General features: G+C 38.1%; 1 protein-coding gene across 14 annotated transcripts in view; it reads right to left on the minus strand.

The window, feature by feature from the left end:
- lmo7a (LIM domain 7a) overlaps positions 1–21,628 on the minus strand; it is a 55,612-nt gene that overhangs the window by 14,022 nt on the left and 19,962 nt on the right. For 11 of the 14 annotated variants that reach the window (XM_056251834.1, XM_056251836.1, XM_056251843.1 and 8 more), the window contains exons 5-14: positions 11,765–11,795; positions 10,450–10,563; positions 9,684–9,879; positions 7,076–7,316; positions 6,243–6,533; positions 5,692–5,973; positions 4,849–5,004; positions 2,988–3,719; positions 1,054–1,083; positions 306–432 (exon numbers count right to left, since the gene is read on the minus strand). In XM_056251834.1, the coding sequence (XP_056107809.1) occupies positions 306–432; positions 1,054–1,083; positions 2,988–3,719; positions 4,849–5,004; positions 5,692–5,973; positions 6,243–6,533; positions 7,076–7,316; positions 9,684–9,879; positions 10,450–10,563; positions 11,765–11,795 (2,200 nt within the window). The remainder of the gene's footprint in view (positions 1–305; positions 433–1,053; positions 1,084–2,987; positions 3,720–4,848; positions 5,005–5,691; positions 5,974–6,242; positions 6,534–7,075; positions 7,317–9,683; positions 9,880–10,449; positions 10,564–11,764; positions 11,796–21,628) is intronic. The other 3 variants (XM_056251839.1, XM_056251841.1, XM_056251842.1) reach the window with 3 other exon arrangements.

Here is a 21,628-nt window from a genome sequence, read left to right on the forward strand (position 1 = left end):
GAGGAGTGAGGGAGGACTAGATTTTGCCGGTGTCCTATTTTGCCTGTTTGGCTCCACCCGACTTCTTTTCCCGTGTGAATTAGAGGCCCGTATATGACCTAGATGCTGTATTGAAGCTCAGTCCAACCACATTCACACTACGAAGTATCACTGAACAGTTACAGACTACTTATTATTGATGTGACTCGAAGTAGTCAAGGTCCTTATGAGGACATCTTACTAGTCTCAACTTTCATTGAATCACAGGCCGAACATCTGCAGCTATGAATATTATCAATAACAAAACCATGTGATCCGATACTCACATCTTGCCACTTATCTTCATTCTCCTTAATCCGAGTACGCATCTTCTGCAGCTCTTCGAAGCGCAACTCCACCGCCGAGGTGCTGAGGTTCGTCTCACTCTCAGTGATGTCACTCACTGATTTGCTCCTGTAAACATGTTTTTCAAAAAACGTTAGTAGTCCAATTAATTCCTTAAGAAAAAAAAAAATCATGCATTAGGATGGAAAAAAGATTTAATGGAGTTTAGCCATTCAGCATTTTGATATGAATAAAAGTGTTACAGCTCACATCAAGCAAGCAAAAATAACAGAAGTTTACAAGACAAAGTATTGAAGGGTTAGTAAAACAGCATGTCCTGAATATTATTCAAGCCACAATTAGTTATCATAATGGACAACTAACGAATTATGTTATGTGGCAAGTCTCAATTGGTTAATAATTTTCCATGAGTTGCTCATTCAATCACTTCCACTCATGTGACTTATCTGTGAGAGCACAGTACGTCTGCATTGCAGAAGTACATCTGTGCTTCTCATGCTCTTGATCTTTCCAGAAGGACACGTTTGAACAGATTAAATTAGCCAGCAGTGTGCATATCTGTAGTCGACACATTTTTTTGCAGTGAAAAGTTTTTACAGCAGCCCATGGGGATCATAGCATTGAGTACATTGTGAGTGTCAGTGCTTAATATAGGGGAGGGCAGAGGCCTACGCAGCAGCCGTGAACACACACAAAAACATGCTGTTACTGCACAAGGCCACAACTCACCCTTTACTATCAGAGCATTTCTGGAACAGTCTAGAAACCAAAGAGAACCACAGCAACAAAATAGTCATATTTTGGTGTGTTGATTGACAGTTTGTATCGAATGGCCAATAAAGTAACATTCACTGTTGTTCAAAGGTTTTGGGTCGGTAAGATTTTTTTTGACAGAAGTCTTTTATGCTGACTAAGGCTGCATTTACGTGATTAAAAAATACAGCAAAACAGTAATATTGTGAAATATTATTATAATTTAAAATAAATTATGTTGATATTTATGTTAATATATATACAAATATAATTTATTCCTGCGATGGCAAAGCTGAATTTTCAGCAGCCATCTTCAGTGTCACATGATCCTTCAGAAATCTTTCTAACATGCTGATTTGATGATCAAGAAACATTTCTTATTATTATCAATGTTGAAAACAGTTGTGCTGCTTCATATTATTGTGGAAACTAATATATTTTTCAGGATTCTTCGATGAATAGAAAGAACAAAAGATCAGCATTTATTTGAAATAGAAAACGTTTGTAACATTATAAATGTCTTTAATGCACACTTGCTGAATTTTTTTTTTTTTTTTTTTAAATAAAAAAAAATCAAAAAAAAAAATCACGGTACTGACCCCAAACTTTTCGAACGGTATTGTACATGTCAATAGCTTAGCCACACCACTCCAGCTATGATCAAGTGCATAATGATTATTTATTTTTTTACAGTACAAAGTCAAGCTTTAGCATTCAGTTAATTAGCTGATTACAGACCTGGCTGTCTGACATTTAAAATGTGCAAACGTAATATTAACTGTCAGTTGTAACTTAGTTTAGGTTCAGGTTAAGGTAGAATGACATCATTGGAAACTTGTAGAATGCCCCACCAATCCCAGTACGTTTGCTCATTTTAATGCCCCGACATTACATGGACTCTGATCAAATGCAATGTTGTACTTGGGGTTCAAGTGCTAGGTGTGTTTCCATGGTCACATAAGTGTAAGTTCCAGCTTTCACAGGATCACAAGGGTGTGGGGAATTTGGAGCTAGAGTGCATTGTAAGTTATTTCGTAAAGAGTGAATGTGTCTGACTGGATTATTTTTAGACATTGCTCAGGTTTTAAAATTCCACCACAGCTTAGCTGGATACACTCGCACCTTATAAAGTCTGTTAGGACTTTGGGACTTAAACGAAAGTCAAAGCAGTTGAGTCTGTACTTGATGTATCAGTTTCTTAAATGCTTTCATGACCAAAACTTTCAGTCTTTTATTAAAACACAAGCAAAATGCATTTCACAGACAATTGGTCAGTCTCTCCAAAGTCAAACAAAGTGTATCTGTAATGTCACATTCTTTGGTGTTCCAGCTAATCAATAAAAATGCTTTTAATTTTATATAATTCAGTAAAGTAAACCTAAGAAAATAGACTTTTGACTCATTAGCCACTATAGGTAAATAACTAGAAGAATAACAAGAAAGTGCATTAAACTGTAATACTATATGTGCTACAAACCAGTGTGTTTATGATTATGACAATAAATTAAAATAATATGATAAATACCAGTTTGTAATATCAAGCAGCATAACTGACTGTTTTTGTACAGCTAAAATAATTGGAAGCGGCTGACAATGAAAGCCTTGCACATTCAAGAAAATAAGATAAGATAAAACAACAAATTTCAATGCTGAAAACCATTTTGACCTCATCACTTCATGCACAAACTTATCAAAAATTAGTGCAAAATTTGAAGCCGGTCCAAAATTATTTAAGAGAAAAACACTAAGAAAACCAAATATCTACCTGTTACAATCATTCTCATGCAATCAAAGACATTTGCCATGGCCAGTGTAAGATCATAGTTAACACGAGAATGAGAAAAGTACACTGCAGATGAGATCATGATGACAAGCGCACACAGGTATTTCTGCAGGCTCAGAAACCTAACCTCTCAACCATCAGCCTCTTCCTGTATCGCACACGGCTGGCCTCTCTGATGGCTTGCCATTTCTGCATATCTTCTTCATTGCAAGACAAAGAAACACTGGGAGATCCCTTTCCCTCCATCCCTTGGGTATTTAAAGCTTTTAGCTTCCTAAGTAGCATATCATCTGTTTTCATGTGCTGCTCTGCTCCTTGTTTAATCTCTGACTTGGGTTTGTTCTGTCTGGGTTCAACTGGGCCAAACATTAGCTTGGCCTGCAGTTTTGGTGGCAAAGCCCATGTCTCTGGAATAGGAACAGGGTAATAGTTATCAGGGGCCCCAGACAGAGGGTAATGACTGATTTGCTGTTGAGCCCTTCGAAAAACCACATCGTCTTTTTCAATGTCAGGATAAATGGGTTCACCCTCATGGCGGGGCTGAATTACCACCGTGACTTCGGCCTCCGATCTGTGGCGAGGCACCAGGAAGTTACCGTACTTCAACTTGGCCAGATCATCACTCGAGTGGAAGGTTTTTGTACGACGTGTAAACATATCGTCATTTTCCAAATCAGGCAGGATGTCGGCAGAAACGTTGTATGGGTCGTTAGGGTGTTCACGCCCAAGGAGGGGGTGCTTTTCGCATTTTATGAGTCTGGGGCCAGAGGTGGGATCTGGTCTGGGCCAAAAATCAGGGGGCTTTGACTTAGAGAGCCCAGCACTCTGGTGAGCAACCGTGAGGTGTTGTGTCTGAGAACTGTGGGTGAATCAAAGGAGAAAAGAGTAAAGAAAGGATTCAGAACATGCAAGGGGACAGTAAAAAGAGTAGAAATCAGTTAAGACCAGTTAGCACGAGTAGTGTATGCAGAAGGATGCAACTAACCATGCAATATATAAATAACAGCAGCATTGTGTGGACTCATTTTGCTCTAAACTTTGGAAAAACAGAGTGTGAGAGTTCTGCCTCAAAATACTAAATGTTACTTCAAATTTAGATTTGATAAAAGTAGTTTTAAGAATTTTGATACACACCACAACTATAACCACACAGAGGAATGATATCGTTGGAATCACTTTCAGATAGATTTTTTCCCAGCTGATGAATAATGAAAACATTGACAGTAATCAGAATGTATCTTGTTTTAAAGAGCTTGAGGATTTAAAGCGGCAGACGACATAACTGCAGCGCAAGCTTATAATAAACAGGACGTTGCGGTGCATTGGTGTGGGCTCTAATATAGTTATTTTTTTCTCTGTAGTTATCGTTCTTGGTGTGAGCGGGCCTTGAAGCTCTAAAAATGCACCAACAAATCTGTAAAATGGTCCATACAACTGGTTTGCAATATTCCACATTTTCTGAAGATATGATAGCTTTGTTTGAGGAACAGACCAAAATGTAATTATTCACTGATGATATTACCCTTAAGTCAGTTGTGGCACATAATTCAAGAGCTCAAAGAGCACTAATTGAGTCACATGAAATCAGTGTGTTTGTAAAGGAATTGATCAGATAGATTTCTGAATCATCAGCTGTATTCATTGAAAAGATCAGACTCAAGAGAATGACTTGTTCAATTAACCGGTTTTCGAATTCAACTCACTGACTCAAATGAACAGCTTATTGGATGGCTTTGTCTCCTCGCACAAATCATATATAGCTTCAGAAAACTTGTAATGTTAGGCATGAGTCATTTGGACCTTCTCACCATTTCAATCACTTATGTGCACTTGTCTGTTGAGATCATTAACATTCACAAAGATGATTATGAGAAAAAAAATTCTATTAGTACGCATCAGTTGATAGATTTATTAGAATATGTAGAGAAGCTGATCAAGGGAAGTGAGTGGATGTCCGGTCCTACTGCACATGGGGCTGTGATAAGGACCTGGGTGTGGAAGTGAGGCTGGACTGAGCGAGGCCTTCAGGTGCATGGAAGTGAGAGGGAGGGGGTTCAGATTGAGTGCGAGAGAAAGCAGGTAGAGAGAGCCAGGGATTGGCGTCACCATCTGATTCTTCAGAGGACGAACCTGACTTCTTGTGACTGGAAAATGTGAGGTGAAAGAGCACAGAGAAAGAAAATGGAGAAAAGTTAGTAACCATCACCAGAGAGAAAACAGAGGGAGGTAACAGAGAAGCCTTAGCAAGTAAATAAGCAAAAAAGAAACCTCAGGCTTTACAGTGGCATCCAATAAATTTGTACATTTAAGCAACCCTTAAAATTATATGAAAGTATATATATAATATATATATATATCGCTAAAAATCAAGATAAAAAACAATACAAAATTTGGACATCTGTCCTGGTTGTCAAATTTTATGAAACGTCCATCTAACAGGTATAAGACCATTTGTTTGTATAATATATTGTTATGTACTTTACTGGAGCCACTGGGTAGCCAAACATGTCAGAAAATTAGAAATTATTATCTGAAAAACACCTGATGGACTGATCAATAGGGCTTAGAATTGAAAACAGGTTCTTAGTCAGATTGCATAAAAAATAATACAGTAAGTGTATTTTTCTTTTAATTTCAATTTCCAAATTACTTTAATCGACAGTTGCCAATTATAATAAATATGGGGCAGCTGATTTATTTAAATATTTTTTTGGAATATCAAGCATGTCTTGAAAAATTCGGTATAGGGTTATTTTTATTTATTAGAATTATTTATGTTCTTTTCTTAATTTAAGTTTTTTTTTTTTTTTTTGCCTCAGCACTGGACAGACCTGAAACCTTGGATCTTCCTGTACCAAGGGCGGTGCTGGGAGCCCAGTTTGATCTTCTTCACATGTGCATCCTCCTCAGGAGTCCAGAACTTAGGCAGAAATTTATCAAAAGGCACTGTGGCAGATGTTTGTGGCATCAGGCCTACTTTACGGGCATAAAGGTCATCTTGAACAGGATCAGCATAGCCAAACTCCTCATCGTCTTCTTCAGAGTCATCGTAAATGCAGGCGTCAGCTGATACAGGCTTCCTGTAAGTCCTCTGAAGAGGCTGTGACTGACCGCTGCTCAAAAGACAGCCATTTTTGTTACATACCACCAATGATCAATGCACATCAAACCATCCATGGTTATCAAGCACACCAAACCAAATGAAAATCAAACATTGAAAACAAAATGTTGTTTCAAAAAGTCCACGCTATGGGTTGAAAATCAAGCGAAATAATGACATCACAGCAACTCAAAACCAAACTTCGAAGATTTCTGGAGAAGACCCAAAGTTAACACTGATAAAATAGCAAACAGATGCGTGTCAAAGAAGCCAGTTTCTGACCTGAGATGGGTCAATGAATGCCGGGGCACATTACTGACAGCCACCTGTGGCCTGGTGGTACACGAGACAGCAGCTCCCTCCAGCGGGCTCATGGGTAAGGCAAAGTTGGTCGGAGCGACAGGGGACGGGCTGTGAAATCTACGGCTAGCGAGGTCATCTAGAACCATGTCGGGATCCGGTCGATCTGTATCTGAATCACTGCTCTCATACTCATAGGCCAAAGACTGGTGGGCAGTTGTCTGGGATTTCAACTCAGTGATAGATGAAGGGTCTGAACCAGCCCTCTCATGACTGGGACACACCACCAATGATGGTCACGAAAGCACAAAATGCCAAGAAATAGTGGGAATAATAAGCACCGGCATTCAAACATCGAGAATGTTTCATAGCTAACATCTCACCCAACAAAGGAGGAATATAATGATAAACATTTCTAGGAAGCAAAGCAAATGATCAAGATAAATTTTGAGAATTGTTTTGAGACAAGTTCACATTGAGATCTTTTGATGGCAGGTATCAGAGCACAATGTGATATTTTTTGAAACTCTAGAAGAGATAGATTTAAGATCACTAGGGTCTTTTGTCTGGAGAAAAATCTGAAAAGCTCTTTTTAATTTTATTGCTGCCTAGGAGAAACTACTGAGACCTCATTTGTGACTTTTCTATTCTGTGGGTGTTTTCCTCAAAGAAAGAAAAAAAACATTTTTCTTCGGCAATAATGGTCTGTATTACATCATAAATCAATGATCAGATGGTCACCTTTCACCAGAGTAGGTGAATATACCATCCAATGAAAACCCCCATTGAATCTTTAGAGTGTAGACTTGCATTACCTAGTAAAAGTGCCGTCATCTTCTGTGAACATAGGGCTAGCCCAGCTTCTTCTGTTGTCTTCATTTCGCTCTGCACGTTTCTTGCGTAATGGTGCTGGAACATAGCCCGACTGCTTTTCCTTTGATGGCAGGAACTGATTGAACGGAGTGGTGGTCTTAGGTGTTAAGACCATCGAACGGCGGTATTCCTTATTTTCTGACATCATGAAGCTCAGATCTGCTTCGGGGTCACTACCACAACCTGGAGAAACAGCACAGAGAGCCAGGAGTGTGAGCGTATGAACACGCACATGCACACATGATTGTTTTTCTTTCCTGGTGGGGACTTTCCATTCACTTTTATTGTTTTTTTTTTACTGAGCTAATGATGTTTTCTAACCCATAACCCTAAACCTTATAGAATGTAACAGAATAATCTTTTTTCATTTTTTTTTTTTCATTTTTTCTAACAGGGACTGCTGGATGGTCCCCATAGGTGAATTCACACTTTACTATTCTAGGAGACAAAATTTGATCCACACATAATATGCAGTGCAAAAATTTATTTTCTTCACTAGAATTTAGATTTTTCTTATTTAACACACAAATCTCACAACATTTTAAGCAAGAAAAAAACTCTTTGCTGATGGTTAAGAAAATACATGTAATCCTTATAATATAATACTGTTCAAAAGTTTGGTGGCAGTAAGAGAAAAAAAAAAAAGAATACTTTTATTCAACAAACCTGCATTGAATTGATCAAAGGTGTCAGTAAAGAATTTTAACTTAGAAAAAAATTATATTTCAAATAAAAAAATATTAAGCAGCACAATTGTGATATAAATGTTTCTTGTGCAGAAAATCAGCATATTAGAATGATTTCCGAAGGATCATGTAACACTGAAGACAGTAATGATGCTGAAAATTCAACTTTGCCATCACAGGAACAAATTGCATTTTATATTTATTAAAAAATAGAAAACGGTTATTTTAAATTGTTTTTACAGTATTTTTGATCAAATAAATGCAGGCTCTGTGAGCATTAGAGACTTCTTTCAAAAGCATTAAAAAATCTGACCGACCCCAATCTTTTGAATGGAATTCTCTGAAAATGTCTTTATCATCCTAATATAATTTACACAATTTGTATTGTTGTAAATATTTTACACGGAAAGAAGACAGCTTTTTTATCACACTTCTCTGTAGTAAACATGATAGTGGGATGCGTCTGACTCATTGGCAGGTCAGTGGGGAATAAGAAAAAATGTCTCACTGGGGTGAACGTGTAGACAGTCCAGCACACTAATTATATCAGCAGCTAATTACATCAGCACCTTCCTCATGAGCTGCAATTGAGCCCCTGGGACCATGACTGAGTAAAAAGATGCTAATGTCATTGAAACGCAAACATGTAGAAGAGGATGAATTGATGGGAGTTTGCACTTTCCATCAAAACAGTATCTGCTGACCGTCACAGACAACAAAATATAGCTCATTAAAGCATTAAAAGGTATATAGTTTGAATACCACTAGAGGGCACCAGGCATTTGTTTTGACAAGCAAGAGTTCACTCCAGAATTAAAATGTCCTGATAATTTACTCACCCCCATGTCATCCAAGATGTTCATGTCTTTCTTTCTTCAGTCGAAAAGAAATGAAGGTTTTTGAGGAAAACATTCCAGGATTTTCCTCCATATAGTGGACTTCAACAGGGACAAATGGGTTGAAGGTCCAAATTGCAGTCAGTTTCAATGCAGCTTCAAAGGGCTCTACACGATCAGCCGAGGAATAAGGGTCTTATCTAGCGAAACGATCTGTCATTTTCTAAAATTAATTAAAATGTATATACTTTTTAATCCACAAATGCTCGTCTTGCACTAGCTCTGCGATGCGCCACACATTACGTTGGAAAGGTCACGGTTCAAAAAGGTTGGGAAGAGCGAAAAACTCCATCTCATTTTCTCCTCCAACTTCAAAATCGTCTGACCTCATTGTTTTAGCTTTTTTTTGTAAAGGGTGAAAAGTCTTTGCACATTCGCTTTGTAAACACTGGGTCGGTACTACCCCCTACGTCACGCGTGACCTTTCCAACGTGATTACGTAATGTGTGAAGTCGTGGACGTGCAAGATTTGTGGTTAAAAAGTGTATACTTTTTTTTTTTTTTAAGACCGATTTTTTCACTAGATAAGATTCTTATTTCTCGGCTGGGATTGTGTAGAGCCCTTTGAAGCTGCATTGAAACTGCAATTTGGACCTTCAAAACATTGTAACCTATTGAAGTCCACTATATGGAGAAAAATCCTGGAATGTTTTCCTCAAAAAACATAATTTCTTTTCGACTAAAGAAAGACAGACATGAACATCTTGGATGACATGGGGGTGAGTAAATTATCAGGACATTTTAATTCTGGAGTGAACTAATCCTTTAATTAATTCACTACATTTCTATCTGTGGTCAGGTTTTTAAACTTGACTGCATATTTTTCTTGCACTGGTGGAAACTAGTGTTTTGTTTAAAAAGACACAAAATGAGATATCCACCTCCACCTTTTGTACAACTACTCATCTCTGACTCTCAAAGTCAAGCTAGAATGCACAAGAGTGACTTCAGAGATTGAAGAGTCTTACCCTCGCTGCTTCCTTTGAGTGTAGCGTCTGAGGATGTGCTGTAAGTTCTGGAGCCCAGCGAGTCGAGGCTGTCTAGAGAGTCTTCTCTCCTGTGTCCGGCCCGTAGCGGGAAGAGCTCTTCTTTCTCTGAGTAACAGCTATCTCTACAAGTGCCGTTTCGTGCACTGCCCCGCAGTGATGTGCAATCCTCTAGTGCCTGTCGAGCACAAGGGTGTGAGTGTGAGGGAGACAGGCCGACACACAGCATGCACAAGGGAAAAACACAAACAACAAACACAGCACACAGCCTCTTTCAGTGCATAAACAGTCTTGCTCGTGAGAATCTGCCGTCTCTTCCATTGAAAGTCATACCATTGAAGCCAATCGGGTACACTGAAGTGTTCAAACTGTGTTTTTTTTACAATAGCAATACTACAATAACTGAAATGTTGTAAACTTAAATGGCAAAACATTTTTTTTATGTCACTTAAAATGATAGAATAAGCATAATTCCCTCCAAAATCTTTTTTTTTTTTTTACAATATGTAATGGTCAACAGTATCAATGCAATCAGGTGAATTAATTGCAATTGGCTGACTGTGTTCCATACCATGAGACTAGTATACTGCATTCTTAGCAAGATATTTTAAATTCCAGAATGAATGTAAAATGAAATTTACTGTACATGGTCAGCTAGTCTACATAGGAGTGTGTGAATACTGTGGATTCTTCTATATACAGTAACATCTAAGCGTAAATACTACAGTCAAATACTGCATAATCTTACCTTATATAGTGCTGTGCCAAGTAATTCCTCAAAAGCCTTTAGTTTTAGGTAAGGTCCATTGTAAAAAGGATCAGCATGTGCCTTTCTGCCCAGCCAATATATGGTGATCAGAACCTGTGAGACAAATCAACACAATTGTATTAGTACTTATTGCAATAAAATTGTATATGTCAATAAACCATGCATGCCGAGATATCAACAGGAACTAGATAAATCACATTGTACAATTGATATTATATACTGGCTCTAAAAAGTATTGAACTTTTTTTTTAATACCCTTTTTGAGAAGTTTCCTAATTACTCAAGTGGTCATTTTAGTGTTTATATATAAAATCAGTTCACTGTTTATATATTCTTTACAATTAGGACAAACATAAAAATTATTTATTGATTTATGTTTGTCCTAATTGTAAAGAACATACACTACCATTCAAAAGTTTGGATCAGTAAGATTTGTTTTAAATAATACTCATATTCAGCAAGGATGCATTAAAATGATCAAAAGTGACAGTAAAGAATTTTACAGATTTTGTTCTTTTTATCTTTAGATTCGAATCCAGAATGTTTTTTTATCATGGTTTCCACAAAAATATTAAGCAGCACAACTGTTCTCAACATTGATAACAATAAGAAATTTTTCTTGTGCAGCAAATCAGCATATTAGAAAGATTTTAGAAGGATCATGTTACACTGAAGACTGGAGTAATGATGCTGAAAATTCAACTTTGACAACACAGGAGTAAATTACATTTCAAAACAGTACAATAGAACAAGGTTATTTTAAATTGTAATAATATTTTACAATATAAATATTTTACTGTATCAAGTAAACACAGGCTTGGTGAGCATAATAAACTTCTTTCAAAATCATACAAAAATGTATACTGACCTCAAACTTTTGAACGGGAGTGTACTTTATCTATTGTTTTATAACTTGAAAACTAACTTATTTTTGTTTAATTTGTTACAATAGTAAGGCCTGCTTAGATATTTTGTTCAGACATTCACACTTGTGTCCAGATACTCTTTGGGCCACTGCATTTGTTCTCTATAGAGGTCAGGGATGTCTTGATCAGTGTACTTGAGTTTTAGATGAAGCGTCTTGAAATGTTACTATGACATACTGCTACTGTGATACTTTAAGAGATAAACAGACAAACACAAACCGCAATGTGGGAGCCGTTAAGTGAGCATTTTATTTGACACCACAGGAATGGAGCAAAGATTCCGAAAGCTCACAGCATATTTCAATTGAGCAAATTAGGGGATAAACATGATTTCACATCAACCCAAATAATTCAGCATTAGCACTTACATTTTTGAGCCTCCTGCTGCTCTCCTGGCGTCTGTAGGGGAGAAGAGGTGTTTGGTTAATCACTCACAGTCTGGGAAAAGAACAATAAAAGAACAGTGTTTTGGGTTTCTGTGTGCCCTAGTGAATGAGCTAGAAGGTGAGAGCACAATCCCATCAGGCCGGCTCCCAGCAGCTCTATACAAAAGGATACACACTGAAAACACATTCACTCAAACACACTGACAAACACCGCGACGTAGGAATGGTTGACAGCAGATATAAAGACCAGAAAAACAACAGCAAAGAACCCTACTAACACTAGCTCCACTCTAAATTGACAATATTATTTTATTTTATAAGTGCAACAAGCAAAATAAGCAGAAGAAAAATAAGATACAGTATATGTACTGTGTTTGTTCCACTTTTATGTCACAATCTTGTCCTTGACTGGTTATTTATGAGCACTGTCACCTAAGGTTAAAACCAAATAGGATCACAATAAAAATACCACATTCATTGATGTAAAATATCTATGGCATTTTGAACTTAAGATTCCTGACATCCCTTTGTTGCATGTAAAGTGAGTTAGTGTATTTCTTGCTGATGTTTGGACCAAAAGATTATATAATACTCAAGCCATTAGTTATCAGAATTGGAGGGCCCCTTAAGAGCCCGCCTAAATATGGCACTGGATAAACATGTACTACAATATAGTGAAATAGTAGTTTATTGATATGATATATTACATTATTATGTATATATGCAGGGAATTAAGATATAAACTACAACAATAATAATCATCTTCATCATCATTACTATTTTTAATACATTACTTAAAAAAAATAGATACAAAGATTTTAAATGGATATGTGAATGGAGAAATATGCTTTTTTTGTGTGTCCAGAGTGCACAATAAAGGCATTTATCAGCAGTTGCAAATAGGCCCATGCTAACTAGCCAAAATTTTACTCCGTTTGTCTTGCTTTTGTTATTCCATAACAAAAAGAACAATTCCTGTTCCAGTTATAATGACTCAATGTACAGTATGTCACAAAAGTGAGTACAACCCTCACAATTTAGCAAACATTTTAGTATATCTACTGAAGGGACAATACTATAGAAATAAAACTTAGATATATTTTAGAGTAGTCAATGTGCTGCTTGTATAGCGGTATATATTTACTGTCCTCTGAAAATAACTCAACATACAGCCATTATTATCAAAATAGCTGGCAACAAAAGTGAATACACCCTAAGTGATAATAGCTGTACGTCGTTTAACCATGCAAAGCCACATGTCCTATTCATCATGTTCATGTTTTTGTCTGCTTGACAGGACCATACAAATTGGTTTATCTTGCATTAGAGCTGTTCAAATTTGTGCTTTGAGTACAATTCTCTCATACTGACCACTGGATGTTCAACATGGCACCTCATGGCAAAGAACTCTCTAAGGATTCGAGAAATATAATTGTTGCTCACCACAAAGTTGACCTAGGCTATAAGAAGATTGGTCACACCCTGAAACTGAGTTACAGTACAGGCCAGGGTCATACAGAGGTTTTCCAAGACGGGTTCCACTTGGAACAGGCCTCGCAAGGGTCAATCAAAGAAGTTGAGTCCTCATGCTGTGCATCAGGTGCAGAAGCTGACTTAGACGCATGAGTCCTGCCAGCATTGCTTTAGATGTTGCAGAAGCGGAAGGTCAGCTTGTCAGTGCTCAGACCATACGCCACACACTGAAACAAGTCGGTTTGCATGGCCGTCGTCCCAGAATGAAGCCTCTTCTGAAGCTGGCTCACAAGAAAGCCTGCAAACAGTTTGCTGAAAGCAACCTGTCCAAGAGCATGAATTACTGAAACCATGTCCTGTGGTCTGATGAGACTAAGGGTGCTTTCACACCTAGATCGATTTGTTTTGTTCCGGAACAGATCCAAAACAGAATACTTTGTTCCGAATCAATTTAATAGTAACTCTGTTCACACCACACTGTTGTAAAGCAGTCCAAATCGCGCACCCTTCCAGGGCTTTCCTTACGCCATTACGTCACTACCTCATGCGTGCAGGTCGCGCATTCCATTGTGGGACATCGCCATGACAACAATAGCCTAACACAAAATGAATCGCGGGTTGACTTGGTGCTACGAAGAGGTGAAATGCCTCATAGATATTTGTTGGAAGAACACATCTCCCGGATATTGGACACTACACACAAGAACACCGAAGTGTACAAGAAGATCAGCTATAAAATGAAAGAGAGGGGTTATGAACGGTCCTTCGAGCAGTGCCGCGCAAAGGCGAAAAAACTCCGACAGCAGTACATAAAGGTACGAGACCACCTTGCCAAAAGTTGATTTGTTCCGGTTCGTGGGTCGGTTGTGTTCTAACTACAAACGAACCGCTCCAGGGTTCGTGTGGAATCGAGACGAGACCACCTCTTCTAGGCGGTCTCGGCTCGGTTGTTTTGTTCCGATTCAGAGTGCGATTGTTGTGTTCACATATGACCAAACGAACCGGGCCAAAAGGGAAACGCCCCTTTGTTTCGGAACAACGTCTCCAATCGATCCAGGTGTGAAAGCACCCTAAGATAAACTTGTTTGGCTTAAATGGTGTCCAGCATGTATGGCGACGCCCTGGTGCAGCAGTACCAAGAAAATTGTGTCTTGCCTACAGTCAAGCATGGTGGTGGTAGCATCATGGTCTGGGGCTGCATGAGTGCTGCTGGTACTGGGGAGCTGAGCTTCATTGAGGGAAACATAGATTCCAGTATGTACTGTGACATTCTGAAGCAGAACATGATGCCCTCCCTTCAGAAACTGGGCCGAACGGCATGATAACGACCCCAAACACACCGCCAAGATGACAACTACCTTGCTGAGGAAGCAGAAGGTGAAGGTGATGGAGTGGCCAAGTATGTCTCCAGACCTGAAGCTATCGAGCAACTGTGGGGCATCCTCAAGCGGAAGGTGGAGAAGCACCATGTGTCTAACATCCAGCAGCTCCGTGATGTCATTATGGAGGAGTGGAAGAGGATCCCAGCAACAACCTGTGCAGCTCTGGTGAATTCCATGGCCAGGAGGATTAAAGCAGTGCTAGTTAACAATGGTGCTCACACAAAATATTGACACTTTGGACACTGTTTTGACATGTTCACTAAGGGTGTACTCACTTTTGTTGCCAGCTATTTTGACAATAATGGCTGTATGTTGAGTTATTTTCAGAGGACAGTAAATATATACTGCTATACAAGCAGCACATTGACTACTCTAAAATATATCCAAGTTCCATTTCTATAGTATTGTCCCTTGAGAAGATATACTAAAATGTTTGCTGAAATATGAGGGGTGTACTAACTTTTGTGAGATACTGTATGTGGCTTACATTACCGTTTTACAAAACTCATTGCCACAGTCGTATTTTTACTCTCATTATCACATGACACAATTTAATGTTTTGATATTAACATGTTAACATAATTTGGCCCTCATCTACATATGCGCCATTTTCCTGGAGATATAGGTAATACAATAGTACAGTAGCTCAGGCCTAGACCGTTCATTTTAGTATTTTGAACGCCCAGAGTATTTAAAGTCACCACGAAATCAAAATTAACAATTCTTATTTTTGAATGGAATATTGCAGTATTTATTATAAATGATTTGTCCTTGCACATCATTATTTTTTTTTAAATTCATTTTTAAATTAAAAATTACTTCCCCTCCCACTTGCAATGACACCTCTCTGATGACGTGTTTACTGGCACAAGGGCGGGACAACCTGTAACTCACATGACATCACAGCAGTAGCAAACCACAACAATCTAACAATCCTACCAATTTCCAATGAACTTTAGCGACACTGGTCACACGGTTACTTACAGTACTAACAATACACTTTCAAAATACAAATACATTTTTAGCTGTGACAGCCATGATGCAAGATTTATGACATAAGCTATAGAGTTCAACAGCTGAGAGGTTGAAGAGTGATTATGCTAGTCAGCAACCTGTGTTTTTCAAGCTGGTGAACCTGTATGACATGTTCAACTAGCTGAATGAAGGCGTTCCCTGCTCACGATAACAGCAATTTATTGCTCCAATAAAAGATGCAAGAGGAAAAAAAAGGTCTGTGTCTGCCATCAGAACAAAGTCCACATTTATAAAGCTGTTTGAAAAAAAAAGAAAAAAAAGTCAAGAACATTCTAATGCTTGTTACCTAATGATAATTTATGATCCCTGAAAAAGCCAAAGGACTCTTTGTTGGGGTGAGAAGAGATGGAAGGAAATTATTTTATTTTGGGAACCTCTAGGGTGTATTTTGATCAGCTGTTCACTCACATGAATATGAGGCATTTATTTAACAGCAAATCTTAAAAAAAAAAAAAAAAAAAAAAAAGATCTTGAGATGTTATCTTATGGAGAATGTACTGATCTTGAAAGGGAAGGATAAATCAGCTAAATCAACATTCATGATCCAATCTGATTAAAGAGAAAGTTTATCAAAAATGAAAATCGTGTTATTAACTCTCTCATGTTGTCATAAACTCATATGACTTCCTTGCAAAAGAAGAAATTTTGAAAAATGTACTGGCCCTCGTTTCAATTACAATGAATCGGGACTTAAACTTTCAAACATCAAAAAGGACGCAAAGACACCATAAAAGGTATGTGAAAAGGTATCATAAAAGTAGTCAGTAACATTTCAATTTTGGTTTTGTTCCTCACAAAAAGCTATAATATGCATTGTAAGACATGCAGTAAAGCACATGAGTAGCACAGACCACTTTTCTAATACTTTTATGTTGCTTTTTAAAATCATTTTGGAGCTGTCCTCATTCATTATATTAAAAAGAGTGGGCAGAATATTTATTTTTTAAAAATCACTATTGTGTTCCAGATAAGTAATAAATATTAATGGGATTTTGTATTTTGGGTGAACTAACCCATATCCAACTAGCGCATTTATGTTTAACAGCCGCTCTTGCCACTCCTAATTCTCCATCCTTTAGTAAGAGAACTGTGGCTAGAACATTCCAATTACAACAGCTCATTTTTCTACTCAAAACACTGTCAGACATAATCAGAGCACAAATGCTTTTCAATAGGGTCTCTATTCACACATCAGGCTTTAAATGCTTTGAACTAATGTGTCTAAACAAGTACAAGACTGCGTTAAATTGCTTATAATCACCCGTCTGTTCCCAAGGCAAAAAATGTTGTTTACGCTAATGACCATTTGTGAGAATATAATGTTTGCACTGTTACATTCTCACAAAAGGTGACATCAACCTGCTGCATTCTTTAATATTCATGTGTAATGAACTCGGGAACGAAGTTACATTCCTCAAAACTGTATTCTGACCATTTTAGGGCCTAAAGATACTGTCTGAGAAGGTCAATGTCATAAACAAGAATTGTACCAGTCTGTGGGAAAGTCAGTGTTACAATTAGGATTTGTCTCTCTCTAGAAACCAAACCATTTCTGTATGTGTGATTATTGAGTTGGAACATTTCAAAATAAAACACAATGGAAGTTTCTAAATGGCACTGTGCTGTTTCCCTCCAAACAATGTCCAAACCACAGTGGCTCACAAAGATGTTCTGAGTGAAAAAGTAGGATAGTCTATAACAGAGATAGAATATCACCTACACATAATGTAAAATACTTGCACATGGACACAAGTCTAGCCTTCAGTTACACAATATCCACAGCATATTTCTGGAATTTTCAAGTTGTATATCCGTCCTCTATTTCGAAATACTTTTAGTCCATAAAAGGCCTGCCAAACCCTTTTGGGCAATGCAATAAAATGACACAGTGACAATGGACGGGCAGGTTCATGACATTAACACCCCTCATTTATAAAGTGGGTGTGTGTGCATAGCTGGGAGAGTAAGACCTCACAGCCCAGTTCAGTAACATTCAGCGGGTAAAGAATGTTCCTGGTTTTATGTACGAATGCCACTAATTAGTCATGCCAGCTTGCATCAATCATTCTTTGTGTTTTTACTCCGCTCTATGATACACCATATATATTTAAATGGAGGCATTGGCTGTGATTGATTTAATGTCTCCCAAAAGGCTCGTTACATTCTTATCCAATTCACAGCTATAATCCACAAGTAAAACACTGTAAGGAATAATTTTCACTAGTCGGATGAGCTAGCATTGCACAAATGCAGCTCTTGTTTGTCTGCTTATGGTATGGACAATTGAGCAATTCACAATATACCAGTGTCCCTGTCATAGAGACCACTGATGCCATCCAGTGCCACACACCATTGAGCAAATGACATGTTCATTCTCCCACAGCACTTAGAATGAAAACATTATATTACAATTCACAACACTGTAGAAAAGTGGATCTTTTAAATAATATAAACAAACAGTCCACCAATAGTACTTTTTACTAACCTAAACAGACTTTACACTACCGTTCAAAAGTTTGTGGTAGATACGATTATTTAATGTTTTGAAAGAAATGTAATTCCTGTGATGGTAAAGCTGTATTTTCAGATACTTCAGTGTCTTCATAGTCACAAGATCCTTCAGAAATCACTTTAATATGAGGATTTGCTGCTCAAGAAACTTGTCTTATCACACAGCAAATATTATTATACACACAGCTGTGCTCCTTAATATTTTTGTGGACATTTTTTTTTTTTTTCAGAATTGTTTAATGAATGTCGAAAGAGCAGAATTTATATGAAACAAAATTGTTGCAACTTTATAAATGTCACATACTGACCCCAAAATTTGAATGGTATTCAAAATGAAATGAAATCAAAATGTATTTATAAAGCACAATAAAAACAACAGTTGTTGACCACTGTGCTGTACAAAACCTTGCTAAAAAAGACATTAGAATAAATATAAACAATTTAGACCGCAATGTAATAAGGAGGAGCGGAGTATCAAAACACTGATAGGTGATGGATCCTTATACTCTAGGGACAGTTATAAGCCTAGGTAAAAATACAAGTTTTTAACTTGGATTTAAATTAGATTCTGAAGAGGTTAATCTAAAGGGAAACTGGAAGACTGTTCCACAGTTTCAGCCCAACAATAGAAAAGGCACGGTCACCCTTCGACTTTAATCTGGATCTCGGGACCATCAACACTCTTTGCTCAGAAGACCTCAGAGATCTAACCGATGAATTTGGATTTAAAAGATCACAGAGATATTCAGGAGCCATTCCACTCAGAGCTTTAAAGATTTTCTTTTGTTGAAAAAAGCACACAAACAATTTACCTCAAAGAGTAAATGCAAAGAGCATAATACAGAGGAGATGTGATCAAATTTGTGGGTGCCAGTCAGAAGTCTGGCAGCTGCATTTTGAACCATCTGAAGACGATTTATATTTGATTACTTATTCCAATATAGAGGGAGTTACAATAATCAAGCTGTGATGATTGTCGATAATGATGAACGGTAGTGTATTTAAATCTAATAAGGAGTACAACATTCAGCACATCTATTTTCAAGTATTTTTCAATAACCAGCTAAACGTACCCAGCCAACCTCAGAGTACATTTGCATGTACTAGGAGAACTGCTTTAAAAGTGATTTCGGTCAATCAGTTTGGTGCTTGGGCATGAGATGATGGCATCTGCGGTCAATAAGAACAATACTGTCACACTGTATTGCTGCTGAAAAAAACTCTGAAACGGATACAGAATAGGGCTGGGCGATAAAACGGTATCGGTATTTATCACCGGAACACCATTGTCACCACTAAAATGTTAGATATTGTGCTCATTATTTTCATTAAAATGCATACGCATCGCCCATAGATCTTAAAATAGCCTATCAGATGTTTTGATAAATCAGCGTGCTACCATTGACAAGCAAACAACCAATAAGATCTAAACAGCCAGGTTGCGTTGCTTCACCGCATTGACATCCCAATATCTCTTACAGTTTTAGCGGTTTGTATTAATGACATGAAAGCAATTGTGATCACATTTCTTTTATGAATAATTTGGCTCTCTTAATTGGAGCAATGTATGGCTTCTCTTAAAGTCAATAACTGATGATTGTCCATAATTATTAATACGGTTTGAAATTGAAAAGTGAAGTGCTATCAAGACTCTTAATCAGTTCAAATGCACAACTCTATAAACTACTGGAATGCAGGAAGAGATAAAATTCTTTATCATTAACATTTTGTAAGTGCTAGTAACATGGCAATATGTTCACTGTACGAGACAATAATAAAACACAGAGACAAAGTTCACACAGCTACCTAGATTTCACCATTTACAATGACAATTGTATGCATGTATATTGTGCCGAGCAGGACGAGGCCGGTGGCGTGATTGATTATGAGCGACACCTGCGCGACGCACCGGTCTCGTATCTCTCACGGAGGAGCGGAAGCATAAAGGAGGAGCGACGACAGTGAAGATCGAGAGAGGCCAGGCCTGGATTTTATTAGATGTTTTGTTTCTGTTTTATGTGGCAGCAGTCGTCCGTGAGGGACTGCTGCCTTTACTTTACTTTTGTATTTGTTTATTTTACGTTTATAAAAGTCTTTGAATGTTCGCTGGTTCCCGCTTCCCCCTTCCCACAACATCTAACCTTGCTACATACATACATATATTATATATTTTTTTATATATATATATATATAAATATATAAAATGTAAGGACACACACACACATATATTATATATATTTACACTCACCGGCCACTTTATTAGGTACACCTGTCCAACTGCTCGTTAACACTTAATTTCTAAGCAGCCAATCACATGGCGGCAACTCAGTGCATTTAGGCATGTAGACATGGTCAAGACAATCTCCTGCAGTTCAAACCGAGCATCAGTATGGGGAAGAAAGTTGATTTGAGTGACTTTGAACGTGGCATGATTGTTGGTGCCAGAAGGGCTGGTCTGAGTATTTCAGAAACTGCTAATCTACTGGGATTTTCACGCACAACCATCTCTAGGGTTTACAGAGAATGGTCCGAAAAAGAAAAAAACATCCAGTGAGCGGCAGTTCTGTGGGCGGAAATGCCTTTTTGATGCCAGAGGTCAGAGGAGAATGGCCAGACTGGTTCGAGCTGATAGAAGGGCAACAGTGACTGAAATAACCACTCGTTACAACCGAGGTATGCAGCAAAGCATTTGTGAAGCCACAACACGCACAACCTTGAGGCGGATGGGCTACAACAGCAGAAGACTCCACCGGGTACCACTCATCTCCACTACAAATAGGAAAAAGAGGCTACAATTTGCAAGAGCTCACCAAAATTGAACAGTTGAAGACTGGAAAAATGTTGCCTGGTCTGATGAGTCTCGATTTCTGTTGAGACATTCAGATGTTAGATTCAGAATTTGGCGTAAACAGAATGAGAACATGGATCCATCATGCCTTGTTACCACTGTGCAGGCTGGTGGTGGTGGTGTAATGGTGTGGGGGATGTTTTCCTGGCACACTTTAGGCCCCTTAGTGCCAATTGGGCATCGTTTAAATGCCACGGCCTACCTGAGCATTGTTTCTGACCATGTCCATCCCTTTATGGCCACCATGTACCCATCCTCTGATGGCTACTTCCACCATGTCACAAAGCTCTAATCATTTCAAATTGGTTTCTTGAACATGACAATGAGTTCACTGTACTAAAATGGCCTCCACAGTCACCAGATCTCAACCCAATAGAGCATCTTTGGGATGTGGTGGAACGGGAGATTCGCATCATGGATGTGCAGCCGACAAATCTGCGGCAACTGTGTGATGCCATCATGTCAATATGGACCAAAGTCCCTGAGGAATGCTTCCAGCACCTTGTTGAATCTATGCCACGAAGAATTGAGGCAGTTCTGAAGGCAAAAGGGGGTCCAACCCGTTACTAGCATGGGGTACCTAATAAAGTGGCCGAT

The sequence above is a fragment of the Rhinichthys klamathensis genome, unplaced genomic scaffold (genome assembly GCF_029890125.1).
Source record: "Rhinichthys klamathensis goyatoka isolate OS25496 unplaced genomic scaffold, OSU_Roscu_1.1 h1tg000090l_1, whole genome shotgun sequence".
In the NCBI taxonomy this organism is placed as follows: domain Eukaryota; kingdom Metazoa; phylum Chordata; class Actinopteri; order Cypriniformes; family Leuciscidae; genus Rhinichthys; species Rhinichthys klamathensis.